Genomic DNA, 15,770 nt, shown 5'->3' with positions numbered 1-15,770 from the left:
ACCTTATGACCTGCAGCTGGGGAGACATCATCCTCAATCCCCAGAGTCTGATTGACAGCTTCAATAAGACTGTCTACCGTCTCCCGACACCCCGGTATATCCAGGTTCAAGGATTCTTCTACGTCGTCACCTGAACTCTGCTCGCTCCCGGGAAAAGGTGACGGTGAGCGTGATGCCACACTCGCGGATGCTGACGCACCGGAGGGGCCTGGAGACGCAGTATGGGTTCTTTTCCTGTGCGCCTGCCTAGGGAGTGTGCGACCCCTGCAGGCCGGAGGCTCCTGTGAGGTGGACGACCCCTCCCACACAAGCGAGCCGTCGTCTCTACCCCTATCCGGGGCCTGAAGGGTCTCAATCGCCTTCGTAAGTGAAACCATGGACTGAGACAGTGATAACGCCCATTCCGGGGGATCCAGACCCCTGGGCTCTGTCGCAGGGGAGGGCTCCTGGGCGCGTTCGGAGTCGCAGGCTTCACACAATTTGATAGTCTGTGCTCGTGGGAACATCACCCCACAGGAAACGCATGCGGCATAAAGGAACGTGTGCGTTTTCCCTTTTCCAGACATAATGCCGCTTACTCCTATCACCAGTTAAAGGGGAAAGGAGGAGGGTAACCCTTAAATGTACCCGCGCAGCTCCAGGACGGGGTCGCACTTACCCTGCTTCTGTGTGCCCCCCTTCCAGCGTGACTCCTCGCCTCTGGGTAGGTCGCCCGCGTCTGTTTTCAGATGCGGCCTACCCTGCTTTGAAGCCGGGGCCTTGATTTAAACCAGCGCCCGCCCTAGGCTGGGGGGCGGCGCCGGATACGATGTCACGCCGGGGGCGTCGCCGGCCGTGACGCTGCGCCGGGGGCGGCGCCGGCCGTGATGTCGCGCCGGGGGCGGCGCCAGATAGGACGCCGCGTCCGAGGCCGGGACCCACCGGCGCCCAGGCCGAAAACCGCGGCCTACCAAGTCGCCCCTATCCTGCTCAACACTCACCCCCCCGACGGTGACACCTACTACCCCGGCTGCAGGTACTCTGAGGCGAGGAGCGAAGGCGGGAGGCGGGAGCGATGGTTGAGGGGATCCCTGGCTCCTACTCGCTGCCCAGAGCCCTCCCCAGCTGCATACTTACCGGTATTTGCTCTCTGGACGGTGCAGGCACCCTATCTCCGTCTGCCCTGCAAGGGCGAGGAGAGGGACCGTCCGCCGCCTTGCAGCACCGCCGTCTAGCGTTGGTGGAGCAGTGGGGGCGCACAGACTAGTCTTGTGCCACTGTGCAAGCCCATGGTTTCCATACCTAGGGGTGGACAGGGCTAAGTCTGGCATAATGTCCCACGTCGCGGGAGAGGGAACGTGGAGGAACACTCGCACGTGGTCGCCCGTTGCTGGTTTGGGGAAATCGGATCCTTTCAATAGGATGCGTTGCCCCTGTCTTATCTTCATAAAATAACAAACACGGAAAAAATAGATGTCTGGGGAAAGGATACACGGAGCGATGCTCAACGCGTGCTCGCCCGTTGTTGGTTTGGGGAGATCGGACCCTTTCTATAGGATCCGTCGCCCCTGTCTCCTCTTCATAGCGAGAGAACCGAAAAGAAATTAAAAAAAAAAAAAAATAGTCTGGAGAACTCCAGACTGCGTGTGCCTCCAAAGACACTAAGCAAAAAACTGGTTTCCGCCCGGTACTGGGGCGAGGGTGTATGTGGCGGAGGAGGAGCTAACTTGTTTTTTTGTATACCTAGTGTCAGCCTCCAGATGGCAGTAGCATACACCCCACAGTCTCTGTGTGTCCCCCAATGAGACGAAGGAGAAATAATGGAAAAGGAAAGAATTAGCTGGGTAGAATGGAAAAATGAGCAATTGTAAGTACATAGCACTATATAATATCATGACTGATCTATATTAAGAGGATACAAATTTTGATAGGAGGAATGCTTCTTTAACAGCAAGGAAAGCAAAAATGTCTAAAACATTGTAATTTTACATGTCCTAAATGGTTTTTGCAAAAATGCTACTATTTTGAAAATTGCAGCAAATACGACGTCTCACCTTGCTCACATCTGCACACAGTGGTTTATTTATGTATTGCAGTAAAGATGTAGATGAAATCGGGCATGGAATACAATTCTCCTATATTTCAGGAAGAAAAGGACTAAGCCATTATAACATAACTCAGTAAATTAGACTGGATGAAGACACAACAGACATGGCCAATCCATCCCGGAGGCAAGTAAAAGCCCAGGTCCACCTGTAGCCAAGGCCCACATCAGGCACATTTGTTACACAGGTCTTCACCAGCCCCTGTAAGACTCATCTCTCTTTCCTTCTGGCTTGTGCCCATCATACAACTCTCGTAGATGAAGTATAAGCTCTTCAGCATTTTCCCCAGTCAAGGCGGACACTGCAACGATCCTGCCTTTTACCTTCCCCCGCAGAACCTCCAGGGTCTTTCTGGCACTAGGAAGGTCCAATTTGTTGGCTACAATGACATGGGGACGGAGTAGAAGACTCTCGTCAAATTGGCCCAGTTCATACTGTAATGAGATCAGCTGAGTCCATGGCTCCGGGTGTGTGAGGTCCAGCACGTACAGTAGAATCCGACACCTCTCAATGTGCCTGAGAAAAGCTAGTCCCAGACCCCGATTCTGATGGGCTCCTTCTATGATGCCTGGAACGTCAGCTACTAAGATGCCAAAAAGAAAGAATAGTTACATATTTAGTAGTGAGGGCAATTTTTTCTTTTAACACCTCAAATCTTGTTAGGTTTTATGGCCTAAAACATTATAGACAATGATAATCTCTCTACCTGTAATAATCTAAGCAAAAAAAAAAAAGGGAGAAATTAGCACCAGAGTCCATATACAAAGAAAACACAGACAGCATTATAGCGCCACCAAGTGGCTGATTTTGGAGTTACAAAAGGATAATATTTTATATGTGGCAGGAATCTTGATACATTTTGTACAGATATACTACTTGTTTTATTAAATGGGCAGGTTTGATAGCAAAAATTGTACACAGTAAGTGGAGCATCTGGTACCCTTATCTCAGCAAAGGAGGGATGATCAAAGATCAGCAGACATTACCAGCTCCTTATTTTATCACAATTCAAACCCAAAAGCTGCTCTATTAAGGTCACTCACCCGCTAGCTGCTCATAATCTTGGTAATTGATCACCCCGACATGAGGATTGAGGGTGGTGAATGGATAGGCTGCCACTGCGGGACGGGCATTTGTAAGGAGGCGTAACAAAGACGACTTGCCGGCATTAGGAAATCCCACCTAAAAGCAGGAAAATGTGTAACATGTAACTTTACTTCTGACTGACGGAACAAAAATGTCATTGGCTCATAGGAAGGAATGCTGAGAAATTAAAGGGACCAGGTCACATCCAAATTTGGTACAAAATAGTCCTTTCTCCATATAGCAGTGACACGGAAAGTTAAAGCGTATCTATCATTTTAATTTTAATATTATAAATCACTAGTACGAAAAGCTAAAGCGTATCTATCATTTTAATATTATAAATCACTAGTACGAAAAGCTAAAGCGTATCTATCATTTTAATTTTAATATTATAAATCACTAGTACACATGAAAATAAACTGTGTAATATATCTGTCATGGGGTTACCGCAACAGAGAGGAGCCGGAAGATCACAGCATCTGATTGCTCCTACTCCTGTGCTGAGAAGAAGCACTTCTCCTTCGTTTTAATGGTGTTTATTTCTTTTGGCAGAACAGGGGTTAATCGGCTATGTTGGAAACTCTGAGCTCTCAGCTGAGCTCAGTTAGCCCTTTTTTATTCTGGGTCCTAATTCAAACCCATGTCAGAGCTAGCCTTTGCAGCATGGCTTATGAGGAAGGGTGTTCATATGAGAAGGAGATTTGGAGGAGTTACCTGTGGGTTTGTAAGTGTGGTAATTCCCTTCCCTCCTCTACTCTGTTTTTTTCCCCATCCTCCACGATTCATTCCTCTGTTACATGTGAGTGTATATATGTATGCCTGGTGTTTTTAGTTAACCCTTCTTTTATAGCCTTGTTTGTCAACTTGGTGTACTGCAGTGCACAGTAGCGCCCTTCTTCCCTGGGTGGGGGAAGAGAACAGACTGTGGGCTAGCTCAGGAGATAAGGCACGGTTGGCGGCCCCGGCATCTTCACCTTCAGAAGTATCCCAGGGAGTAGGGTAAACTAGGGCGCACCCTAGTGTTAGGGACAGGGAAGGAGCGATGGGGCACTGTGAATTCCAATGTAATAGGGATAGGGCACTGTGAATTCCGCTGTAATAGCGATGGTGGCACTGTGAATGCCCCTGTAATAGCAATGGGGCACTGTGAATTCCGCTGTAATAGCGCTGGGGCACTGTGAATGTCCCTGTAACAACAATGGGGCACTGTGAATGCCACTGTAGTAGCGCTGGGGCACTGTGAATGCCACTGTAGTAGCGCTGGGGCACTGTGAATGCCACTGTAGTAGCGCTGGGGCACTGTGAATGTCCCTGTAACAGCAATGGGGCACTGTGAATTCTGCTGTAATAGCGATGGTGGCACTGTGAATGTCCCTGTAACAACAATGGGGCACTGTGAATGCCACTGTAGTAGCGCTGGGGCACTGTGAATGCCACTGTAGTAGCGCTGGGGCACTGTGAATGCCGCTGTAGTAGCGCTGGGGCACTGTGAATGCCACTGTAGTAGCGATGGTGGCACTGTGAATGCCCCTGTAATAGCAATGGGGCACTGTGAATTCCGCTGTAATAGCGCTGGGGCACTGTGAATGTCCCTGTAACAACAATGGGGCACTGTGAATGCCACTGTAGTAGCGCTGGGGCACTGTGAATGCCACTGTAGTAGCGCTGGGGCACTGTGAATGCCACTGTAGTAGCGCTGGGGCACTGTGAATGCCACTGTAGTAGCGCTGGGGCACTGTGAATGTCCCTGTAACAGCAATGGGGCACTGTGAATTCTGCTGTAATAGCGATGGTGGCACTGTGAATGTCCCTGTAACAACAATGGGGCACTGTGAATGCCACTGTAGTAGCGCTGGGGCACTGTGAATGCCACTGTAGTAGCGCTGGGGCACTGTGAATGCCGCTGTAGTAGCGCTGGGGCACTGTGAATGTCCCTGTAACAGCAATGGGGCACTGTGAATTCTGCTGTAATAGCGCTGGGGCACTGTGAATGTCCCTGTAACAACAATGGGGCACTGTGAATGCCACTGTAGTAGCGCTGGGGCACTGTGAATGCCACTGTAGTAGCGTTGGGGCACTGTGAATGCCACTGTAGTAGCGCTGGGGCACTGTGAATGTCCCTGTAACAGCAATGGGGCACTGTGAATTCTGCTGTAATAGCGATGGTGGCACTGTGAATGTCCCTGTAACAACAATGGGGCACTGTGAATGCCACTGTAGTAGCGCTGGGGCACTGTGAATGCCACTGTAGTAGCGCTGGGGCACTGTGAATGCCGCTGTAGTAGCGCTGGGGCACTGTGAATGTCCCTGTAACAGCAATGGGGCACTGTGAATTCTGCTGTAATAGCGCTGGGGCACTGTGAATGCCACTGTAGTAGGGCTGGGGCACTGTGAATGCCACTGTAGTAATGCTGGGGTACTGTGAATGCCGCTGCAATAGCGATGGGGGTACTGTGAAATCCAATGTAATAGCGATGGGGCCCTGTGAATTCTGCTGTAATAGCGATGGGGGCACTGGGAATGTCGCTGTAGTAGCAATGGGGAACTGTGAATTCCGCTGTAATAGCGCTGGGGCACTGTGAATGTCCCTGTAACAACAATGGGGCACTGTGAATGCCACTGTAGTAGCGCTGGGGCACTGTGAATGCCACTGTAGTAGCGCTGGGGCACTGTGAATGCCACTGTAGTAGCGCTGGGGCACTGTGAATGCCACTGTAGTAGCGCTGGGGCACTGTGAATGCCGCTGTAACAGCAATGGGGCACTGTGAATTCTGCTGTAATAGCGCTGGGGCACTGTGAATGCCACTGTAGTAGGGCTGGGGCACTGTGAATGCCACTGTAGTAATGCTGGGGTACTGTGAATGCCGCTGCAATAGCGATGGGGGTACTGTGAAATCCAATGTAATAGCGATGGGGCCCTGTGAATTCTGCTGTAATAGCGATGGGGGCACTGGGAATGTCGCTGTAGTAGCAATGGGGAACTGTAAATTCCAATGTAATAGCGATGGAGCACCATGAATTCCGATGTAATAGTGATGGGACACTGTGCCGCTGTTACATCTGCACAGGTCTTTGTCGAAGTGACAAATATCTGTTACAGTTATGTGGGGCACTGTAGTGGTCTCTCTTATCTACTATGGAGGAACAATGGCTTGCGCTGTTTATGGGGACACTGAAACTGCCTCTAGAATGGATAAATTATGTTGCTCACACCGGTCTTGGCAAGGACATTTGCTGGAGTCAGCCTCTCCTGACTCATGAATCCGGAATTCCAGACAAGCGTCATGCACCTCTGTATTCAGATAGTCACAAATACTACTCCAGTCCCTGCTGCCGTAACATGTGGTGTAGCGAAAGAAGCCCATTATCATAAATTTGAAGAGTGGCCGTCACCACGCCCCTCTCCCACCCACTTGATCAGAGGTGTGCACAAACGGAGTGAGACCGTTAAAAGTCTCATAATTTTAGTACAGTGGACAGTTGCGCCAGTAATTATGAGACTTATCAATGCTTTTTATGCCAGAATACGGTCGGAAAAGCTTTGATGAATCAGGTCCTTGAAGTCACATTTCAATTCATGTTTTGTATTTGCAGACTTTTTTTTTTGTGCCAAATTCATCAAAATAACACACCAAGTTCACGAATTTTGCGCAAAATCAAAATGCTCTTCCTTTTTGTTTCTAACCTGTTTTAGCGCAAAATGTCACTCATTCCACTAAAATGTTGAAAAACTTGTGCCAAAATTTTGAAAGTACATAAACGACAAAAGCCATATTTTAGACCATGTATAGGTATGCACAATAGAATCCTGTACTGTTATATACATGATCTCAGTAGAGGTCCTTTTGGATATAAATACCATAAGTGTAACTATGGTGGGTGCAGCACTTGCAGTCAAACTAGGGCCATGGAGCTTTAGGTGGCCCAACAGATCCCTTTGGCCTAAATGAGAAGACCAATACTACTAGAGACCAGAGACAGTCGGGATCCTGTTGGAAGCTGCATTGGGTCTCTGAAAACTTTAAAGTTACGTCACTGAGCAAAGAAAAACACCCTGGAGACTGCTCCGGAAAAAAAGAAAGCTGGACAGACTGTATTAAACCTCACCATGCCAGCATGAGCCATGGTTTTCAGTTCCAGATGCAGGCACCGTTCTTCTCCTGGTTCACCTGGTGTGGCCATCACTGGAGCTCGGTTCTCATTGCTGAGGAAGAATCTATTACCTTTTCCTCCGGCTCCTCCATAAGCAGCAACAAACTCCTCTCCATGTGTGGAGAGATCAGCGAGGGTCACCCCATCCTCTTTCACCAGGGTTCCAACAGGGACCTGACAATGTACAGAGATACCAACTAGGTGACTATGCAAGAAGATATAACATGTCCCAATGATTGGCGTCCTTACTTCTATCCAGTATAGAAAGAACACCGTGAGCACAACTCAAGATGGTGCTAAGGTTAGGTTCCCAAACCGTTAAAGCAACAAATATGAACCGAGCACTCAACTTAAAGGTATTTGTAAGGCGGTTTATTGTAGTACACGAAAAAAGACGTTTCGGTCAATGTGACCTTCAGTTACGTGTGGTATATAGATTGTGTAGAGCTTATAGGCATCTATCAGAAAGGACGGTGGACACCGCATCTGGAGGCACGTTTGCCCCTCTCCTATATACTGACAAGCTCATTACCTTAGAGAGATCATTCTCCTCAATGCATAAAGCACCATCGTCCTTTCTGATAGATGCCTATAAGCGCTACACAATCTATATACCACACGTAACTGAAGAAGGTCACATTGACCGAAACGTCTTTTTTCGTGTACTACAATAAACCGCCTTATAAATACCTTTAAGTTGAGTGCTAAGTTCATATTTGTTGCCTACTTCTATCCAGTCACAAGATATATTATGTAAGTTTCGAAGGGATCTGATGAAGATATGTTGTTTGTAAGGGAAGGAACCTGGGGATCAGTTAATGGTTAGCATGTAAGGGAATCGACAGGGTATTGTCTTCCCATCGCTACCTTCCTGTTGGCATACAGAGTATCCCTGGTGACTCCTGACCGTCTGCATAAATCGGTGAGATTGTTCCTTTTTTTGAAATCTCGTTTATGGAAGGCTATGAACCTGTGGTCTGGCCTTTGAAATATACATATGTATACATGTGCAATTGACTATAGCATTGTGCTAATTTTTGATTCATGCTGTATCCATTATATAGGTTGTCATCTGTTTTATCAGTTACATTCTATATCCCTTATGTGATGCCTTTGGGTGCTTGCATGTATCCTCTGAGGATCACCCATTTATCTTGCATCTTTTTTTAAACTCACTTGAGGGTAACATTATTTTTGGTACTTTTTAATTGGTATATTAAAAGTTATATTTTATCTCATTTGCTGCTTTATATTGTTTGTAAGAGTAATAAATAATAATAATTTTATTCTATAGCACCAACATATTCCGCAGCACTTTACATTTTAGAGAGGACTTGTACAGACAATAAAATACATTACAGCATAACAATAATCACATAAATCAACAGATACAAAGAGGAGTGAGGGCAAGCTTACAATCTAGGAGGAAATAAGGAAGACACGAGAGGTGGATGGTAACAACTGCTTTCGTTGTTCAGACCAGTCATAATGTAAGAAATCGGGTGTTCATGTAATGCTGCATGAACCGGTTATCAGCCTAAGTATGTAACAGTACAGACACAGAGGGCTATTAAATGCATAAGGCATATGAGAACATGATGCGAGGAACCTGGTTATGGTAAAACTTTTGAATGGGCTACACAGGGATAGTTAGGTTAATGCGTTGAGGCGATAGGCATGTCTGAACAAATGCGTTTTTAGGGCACGCTTAAAACCATGGGGATTGGGGATTATTCGTATTATCCTGGGTAGTGCATTCCAAAGAATTGGCGCAGCACGTGAAAAGTCTTGGAGACAGGAGTGGGAGGTTCTGATAATTGAGGATGTTAAACTCAGGTCAATAGTAGAACAGAGGGCAGGGGTAGGGTGGTAGGCTGAGACAAGGGAGGAGATGTAGGGTGGTGCTGAGCCATGGAGTGTTGTGTTGGTGAGAGTGATAAGTTTATATTGAATTCTGGATTGGATGGGTAGCCAGTGCAATGACTGGCACAAGGTAGAGGCATCGGTGTAACGGTTGGTGACAAATATGATCCTGGTTGCTGCATTCAAGACAGATTGGAAAGGGGAGAGTTTGGTAAGAGGGAGACCGATTAGTAGAGAGCTACAATAGTCCAGACGAGAATGAATAAGAGAAACAGGAAGAGTTTTCGCAGAGCAGAAAGTAAGAAAAGGTCGAATTCTAGAAATGTTTTTGAGGTGTGGATAACAAGAGCGTGCCAGTGATCGGATGTGGGGAGTAAATGAAAGCTCTGGATCAAGTATGACCCCAAGACAGAGGGTATGTTGCTGGGGAGTAATGGTGGAACCACACACAGAAATGGCAATGTCGGGTATAGGTAAGTTAATAAAAGGGGGAAACACAGGTTCAGTTTTTGACAGGTTCAGTTTCAGATAGAGGGAAGACATGATGTTGGAGACAGCGGTAAGACAATCACTGGTGTTTTATAATAATGCAGGCGTGATGTCAGGAGAGGAGGCGTATATTTGGGTGTCATCAGCATAGAGATGGTACTGGAAACCAAATCTACTGATTATCCAATAGGGGCAGTATACAAAGTGAAGAGGAGGGGGCCTAGGACTGATCCTTGAGGAACCCCAACAGTAAGGGGAAGATGAGAGGAGGAGGAGCCAGCAGATGATCCCACATTATCCAGCTCATATGTATGTATCCTCCCTGCTCACCTTAATATACAGGGTGTCACCACTCTTTCCATAACAATTTTTGCTACGCCCACGTTCCCCTTGATATCCTTGGTACACCGAAGCAATGGAGGACAGTGACTTTACACAATGGTCCACTAGGGAAAAAACAGGAGACAAGGTGACAATCTAGAAAATGAAACTGACAATTATTCTGCAGGTGCCCAGAATACATAGGAATTGATGAATTCATGTATGGGGGGGGTAACACACATGACTGAGACATCAGACCGCAAAATGCTTGTTTGTAGTCTGTTACCATGCAGACACATAGGTATGCAATGAAGCTGTATATAGAAAACAATAGATTTTTTATCGAGAATATTAGATTTATTTCTTGAATTTATCGTAAACCAAAAAGTTCACATATTGGTCAAATATGATCTACTGGTGATGGTACAATTAGTCCACAACATTGACGGTCAGTTACCTTTAAATATCACGTGTCCTCCGTTTCCACCATCTCCCCCATCTGGTCCTCCAAACTCCTTCCTTGGTTCACTGTGGAAGCAAGAAGCTCCGTCTCCACCAGTGCCTCCCAGCACACGGACTTTACGATGATCAACAAAATAACGGGTCTGGGATAAAAAACAGAAATCAAAAATAGTTCTATAGCAGAAAATCCACCAAATATGAACTTGTCAGGATATCTTGGCTTCAAAGTTGGATGGAGGACTCACCAGCTTCTTCTCAGACACATCTTTCTTGCGACTAATTAAGATCCGGGACTTAGAACAAACAGAGGATCCAGTAGATAGAAGACGGAGATGTGATGCTGAGGGGGCCAACAACAAATTGCGAAAATATATAGTATAGGAAGCAACAGCTCTGCACAATGGTAACGGATAATTCAGCCCAAAGAACCGGGCCAACTGCTGCATGTTCTGCATGGCTACCTGCAACATAAAATGACACAAAGAGCACCAGTCAGGATCAGAGAAGGGGGCTGGCTGAGCTAATGAACTGAGCCGGCCATCTTCACACTCTGATAAGTGGTGGCACAGAAAGAAGGATGGAAGCTCTCTCATGTCAAACCCAATGTGGAAGTGGAGCTGCCGGACCAGTCCTGATATTAGTAAAGTTGGGATAATGACATTGTATAAGTATATTTTTTATTTTTATTTTATTTTTTTAAACATATCTTGTCATCAGGATTATCCTAACGCTATGGCCATAATGGCGCTGTTATACTGATTTAATAGATCCTTTCAATGAAGAAATCCACAACCTGGTTGTTGTTTGATCATCATTACAAGTTTCGGTTTCCTAAGTTCTCCATACACTGGGGCGGTGCTGTGGGTGGGGTCTTCGGATCTGCCCCGGCCCCTCCGCTGCCTTTAGTGCCTGAATCTTCTGTTTTTAATTTTGCACCAGTATCGTCCTAGTCAAGCGTCATAATGAGCCGAGATATAAATCGGTACATGCGCTGCCATTTTACGAAAGGAAGCTGTGAGATCAATCCGAGCATGTGCCACTCATGCTTAGGATGGCACCAGCACAAATTTAAAACAGCAAGATGATACAGACACTAGAGGCCGCGGAGGGTCCAGGGCTGAGCCGAAGACCCTACCCACAGTACTGCCACAATGCACCAAAAGCTTAGGAAAGCGAAACTTCTAATGACGATTAAACAAAAATCAGGCTGTTTATTTCTTCACAAAAGGGATCTATTGAATCAGTGTCACTGTGACATTATGGCCATACCTTTATTTTTACATGAAAAATCCTGATGACAAATTCTCCTTAAACAAATATCAGGCCCGATTCATTATTTGCATTTTTTTAATCACTTTTTTCTGTCTTGTCGTATTCAATGAAGTCTCTTCTTTAAAAAAAAAAAAGTGCATAACATCTATACATTTTGTTCAAAAGGAAAAACACTTTAATTTTGTATTTAACCCTTTTACGATGGACCAATTTCTTCCCCTTCTTTCCATAACTTTTTTCTTTCCACGTAACCATTTGAGGGCTTGTTTTTTGTGGGACGAGTTGTACTTTTGAATGACACTATTCATTTTACCACATAGTGTACTGGAATATGGGGGAAAAAAAACGCAATTCTGACATTGTTCTTTTGGGAATTGTTTTTAAGGTGTACATTTTGTGGTAAAAAGGATTCTACGCATCAATACCATTTTGACGATAATAAACATAACCTTTTTTTTTATTATTTTAGTGGTGAAAAAAATCAGAAGCTTAAAAAAAAAAAATTGGGGGGGGGGGGGGGTTTGCGTGGCAATTTTCAGAGACCCATTTTTAATTTTCCCCGGATGGAGCTGTGTGAACACTAATTTTTTGTGAGGCGAGATAATGTTTTATGTTAATTTCATTTTAGGATAGATGTAACTTTTTGATCGTTTGTTACAGCCTTTTTTGTGGCATTTTAGCGGGAAAAAAAATAATAATTTTGGTGGTGTGACAGGCATGGAGGTCATCAGCTGACCCTCGGCTGTCACTGTCATGAAAAGAGATGAGCAAATTTGATTGGGTCTGGGCTTTTTTAGCAAGCTATAGCACTTACCGAATAAGCTGCATTGGGAACCCGGCTTCCTGGATCGCTCCGGCTGATCAGTTGTTTGGCTCCGCAGCTGCATGTGTCGCGGCTGTAGGACAGTCACAGCACATGCATGGAGATCCTGTTTGTTGAGCTCTCCATACATGTGCTGTGACTGTCACACAGCCGCGACACATGCAACTGCGGAGCTGAACAGCTGATTATCGGGAGCGCTCCAGGAAGCCGGGTTCCCTCTGCGGCTTATTCGCTAAGTGCTATAGGTTGCCAAATAAGCCCTGACCTGATCAAACTCGCTCATCTCTAGTCATGACAACCCATCGGTGAACCGCGATCACATCACATGTGTGCCGATGGGCTGAGAGAATAAAATCAGGGCGTTAAATGCCGCTGTCAGAGATTGACAGCAGCATTTAACAGGTTAAAAATTGCAGGCGAAGGACAGCTCCACCTGTGATTGTTAGAAGCAAGTCCTGGCTATAATACACCTGCTTCCAACTCTCGCCATACATGTACAGGGGATGTTGGGAAAGAGATAAAGAGTAAATAAACTTAATTTTTTTTTTTTATATATATAATTTTGTCCTGCATGGAAAGTTATGAAACTTTGCAAATAACTTTATTAGGGATTTGTCTTCAATCCTGTAAAAAACAAACATGTTAGTGACTTCCAAACACCTGCATTTCCCCAGTCTGTGTACCTGCCTTCAGCTGCAATGATGGATAGTACCATTAGAAAAAAAAAAAGTGACAGTTTAGTTACTCTTTAACCCTATTGGGGCCTTTGGTGCTTCTCGGTGGCTCAGTGGTTAGCACTGTTGGTTTCCAGCGCTGGGGTCCTGGTTTCACATCCCACCAAGCAGTTTGTATGTTCTCCCTGTGTTTGTGTGGGCTTCCTCCAGGGTCTCCGGGTTCCTCCCACATTCCAAAGACTAAAGGGGGTTTTACACATTGCGATATCGCTAAAGCGTCACCGATTTGGTGACGCAGCAGCGATATCGCTATGTGTGATACTTACCTCCGACCGGCTCCCCCGCTGTCTGTCGTTGATCGCGCAGCTCCATTTCTCGTCGGGCGCTTCCTGCTGGCACCGCGTGGACGCAGGCGGGAGGACGTCAGGATCGCCGTGTCTGAAAAGTAAGTAACGACCGCTGTATCGCTGGTGAGATCTGCCTGTTTGGCAGCTCACTAGCGATCATTTAGCGATGCACCAGAGATCCTGACCGGGTCGTATCGTGGTCGGGATCGCTGGTGCATCGCTAAATGTAAAAGGGCCTTAAGTGTGAGCCCCAATGGGGACGATGATGTCAGCAAAGCTCTGCAGCATATGATGGTGCCATTTATTATTACACTAACTTATATAACCTCAACAAGTCACGTGCTTCACTTCAACAAGGAGGTGGGAGCTACAGACTGGAGTACGTGCTGCGACTTTAAGAGTCACAATTTATGAATCGTCCACAAACAAATCCTTCGCCCACAATGAAATCGACTTATATAGAGGCACAGACCGGCAGAAGAATAAGGCCCAGATGAAAAAAGGCCAAACATGACTTGTTTTCCACATGGACACCCCCTTTAACACCAGATTTTCTCATGTTGGATCATAGAGAGTCAGCCATACTGTGCAATACAGCAAAGTGGGAATGTTTAGGGTAAACAAGAATGCTTCCACTCACTCCCAGCAAGCACAGGTCTTTCCTGTTATAATTACAGGACATACACTTATTTAGCGACATCCTCCTTTAAATAAATGTAGATAACACATGCACCACATAATATTGCAAGGAACTACAAGTACCAGCATGGCAGGATACGCTGGGACCACTGCAGGCGGACAGGCACTGGCTTTATAGGCATAACTATCACAGCCATGTTGGACTTGTTCCTCTTATTACGACTGCTATGCAGACATATTGCATCGACAGCGACCATTACAAGGACGCACTGAGTTTGTCGCACAGCTGCGCCGTTGCTGCTCACCTTCCTGCCCGTCCCATCCTCCACACACTTCCCTAATTTGCAACCTTGCTCGTCGCCGCCATTTTCGTGGAGCAAATTTGCACTTCGCAAACATGGCCGCGTCACCGAGTAGTGGAAGCAAATCTACCTCTAGCGGCTGTGGTGTAAACAGGAACAATTTCCCAGAATACCCTGTTCTGTAGTTTTTTTGTTTTGGTTTTGTATGCGCATGCACCGATAGTCGTGTAGCGGCTATAAAGATAAAATGGGCACAAATATTAAGCAACTTTGAGGGGTAATTTATTTTTTTTAAAGAAACAATGCCATTAAAATTGTTTATGGCCTAAACCTGTGTGAATGTCTATATAGTGTAGTGTATTTACAGAATCACCATTTGCCATCATCTTTGGAGTCCAGCGCCGCGCAGATACTCTTTTGGTCATGTGATGACTATTTTGACTTGTCAGCTCACCCTGGGGTGTTAGGCGTGAGCCGGTAGTCACTTGTACAATGTAAGCCTGTGCACCCTCCTTCTGACGCCCCATAGACTTACATTGTAAGGCCGGGGTCACACTAACCTGCGCAAAATACGGTCCGTAGATTACAGGCGTAATACGGATGAATGACCCCTAAATAGTGCTCCGTATGTCATCCGTAATCAAGGTGTGGTCGCGTATTTTGCGCATGTCAGCATCCGTATGTGATCCGTATGGCATCCGTATGGCGAGATTTTCTCGCAGGCTTGCAAAATGTACATATAATGGAGCCCTATGACAGGGTTTCTAACAGAAACCAAAGAATAGATATAGACACATAGAATGCATATATATATACATATATATATATATATATACACACACACACACACAAGTCATTGAGATAAACATATATATATATATATATATATATATATATATATATACTGTATATATGTGCATTCTATGTGTCTATATCTATTCTTTCGTTTCTTTATTAAACCTGTCAGTGTGAGTTTACTGTATAGCGCACTGAATTGCCGGCTTTGCTAAAAGACACCGGGTGCGTATTTCTCGCAAGTCACATGTGTGGTCCGTGTGTAATCCGTATTTTTTGCGCACCCATAGACTTGCATTGGCGTACTACGGGCGTAGTACGCTGACAATCGCAACATGCTGCGATTGGCATGGACCGTAGAATACGGATGAGAAATATACGGCTGGTGCGAGGGACCCCATAGAGAATCATTGGTCCGTGTCTAATGCGTGCTTTTAGCGCCTCTCACTCGGCCGTATTCC

The 15,770-nt window shown here is 45.9% G+C and overlaps 1 protein-coding gene across 3 annotated transcripts; it reads right to left on the bottom strand.

The window, feature by feature from the left end:
- Positions 1–2,038: 2,038 nt before the first annotated feature.
- On the bottom strand, positions 2,039–14,633 carry MTG2 (mitochondrial ribosome associated GTPase 2). Of its 3 annotated transcripts, none has more exons than XM_073582509.1 (7): positions 14,518–14,633; positions 10,703–10,918; positions 10,453–10,600; positions 10,005–10,120; positions 7,278–7,496; positions 3,128–3,266; positions 2,039–2,667 (listed from the first exon to the last, which is right to left on the bottom strand). In XM_073582509.1, exons 2-7 carry the CDS (start codon positions 10,910–10,912, stop codon positions 2,276–2,278), a joined length of 1,224 nt encoding a protein of 407 aa, XP_073438610.1. In that variant the 5' UTR covers positions 10,913–10,918; positions 14,518–14,633; the 3' UTR covers positions 2,039–2,275. The 3 variants fall into 3 exon arrangements, with proteins under 3 accessions (XP_073438610.1, XP_073438608.1, XP_073438609.1); XM_073582507.1 differs by having other exon boundaries at positions 14,483–14,611; XM_073582508.1 differs by lacking the exon at positions 14,518–14,633 and adding an exon at positions 14,336–14,476.
- Positions 14,634–15,770: the final 1,137 nt, after the last annotated feature.

Source organism: Dendrobates tinctorius, unplaced genomic scaffold (genome assembly GCF_039654945.1).
Source record: "Dendrobates tinctorius isolate UK_male_01 unplaced genomic scaffold, ASM3965494v1 ptg000071l, whole genome shotgun sequence".
In the NCBI taxonomy this organism is placed as follows: Eukaryota; Metazoa; Chordata; class Amphibia; order Anura; family Dendrobatidae; genus Dendrobates; species Dendrobates tinctorius.
Note: the sequence above shows the minus strand (reverse complement) of the source record. Positions and strands in the feature narration are given on the sequence as shown.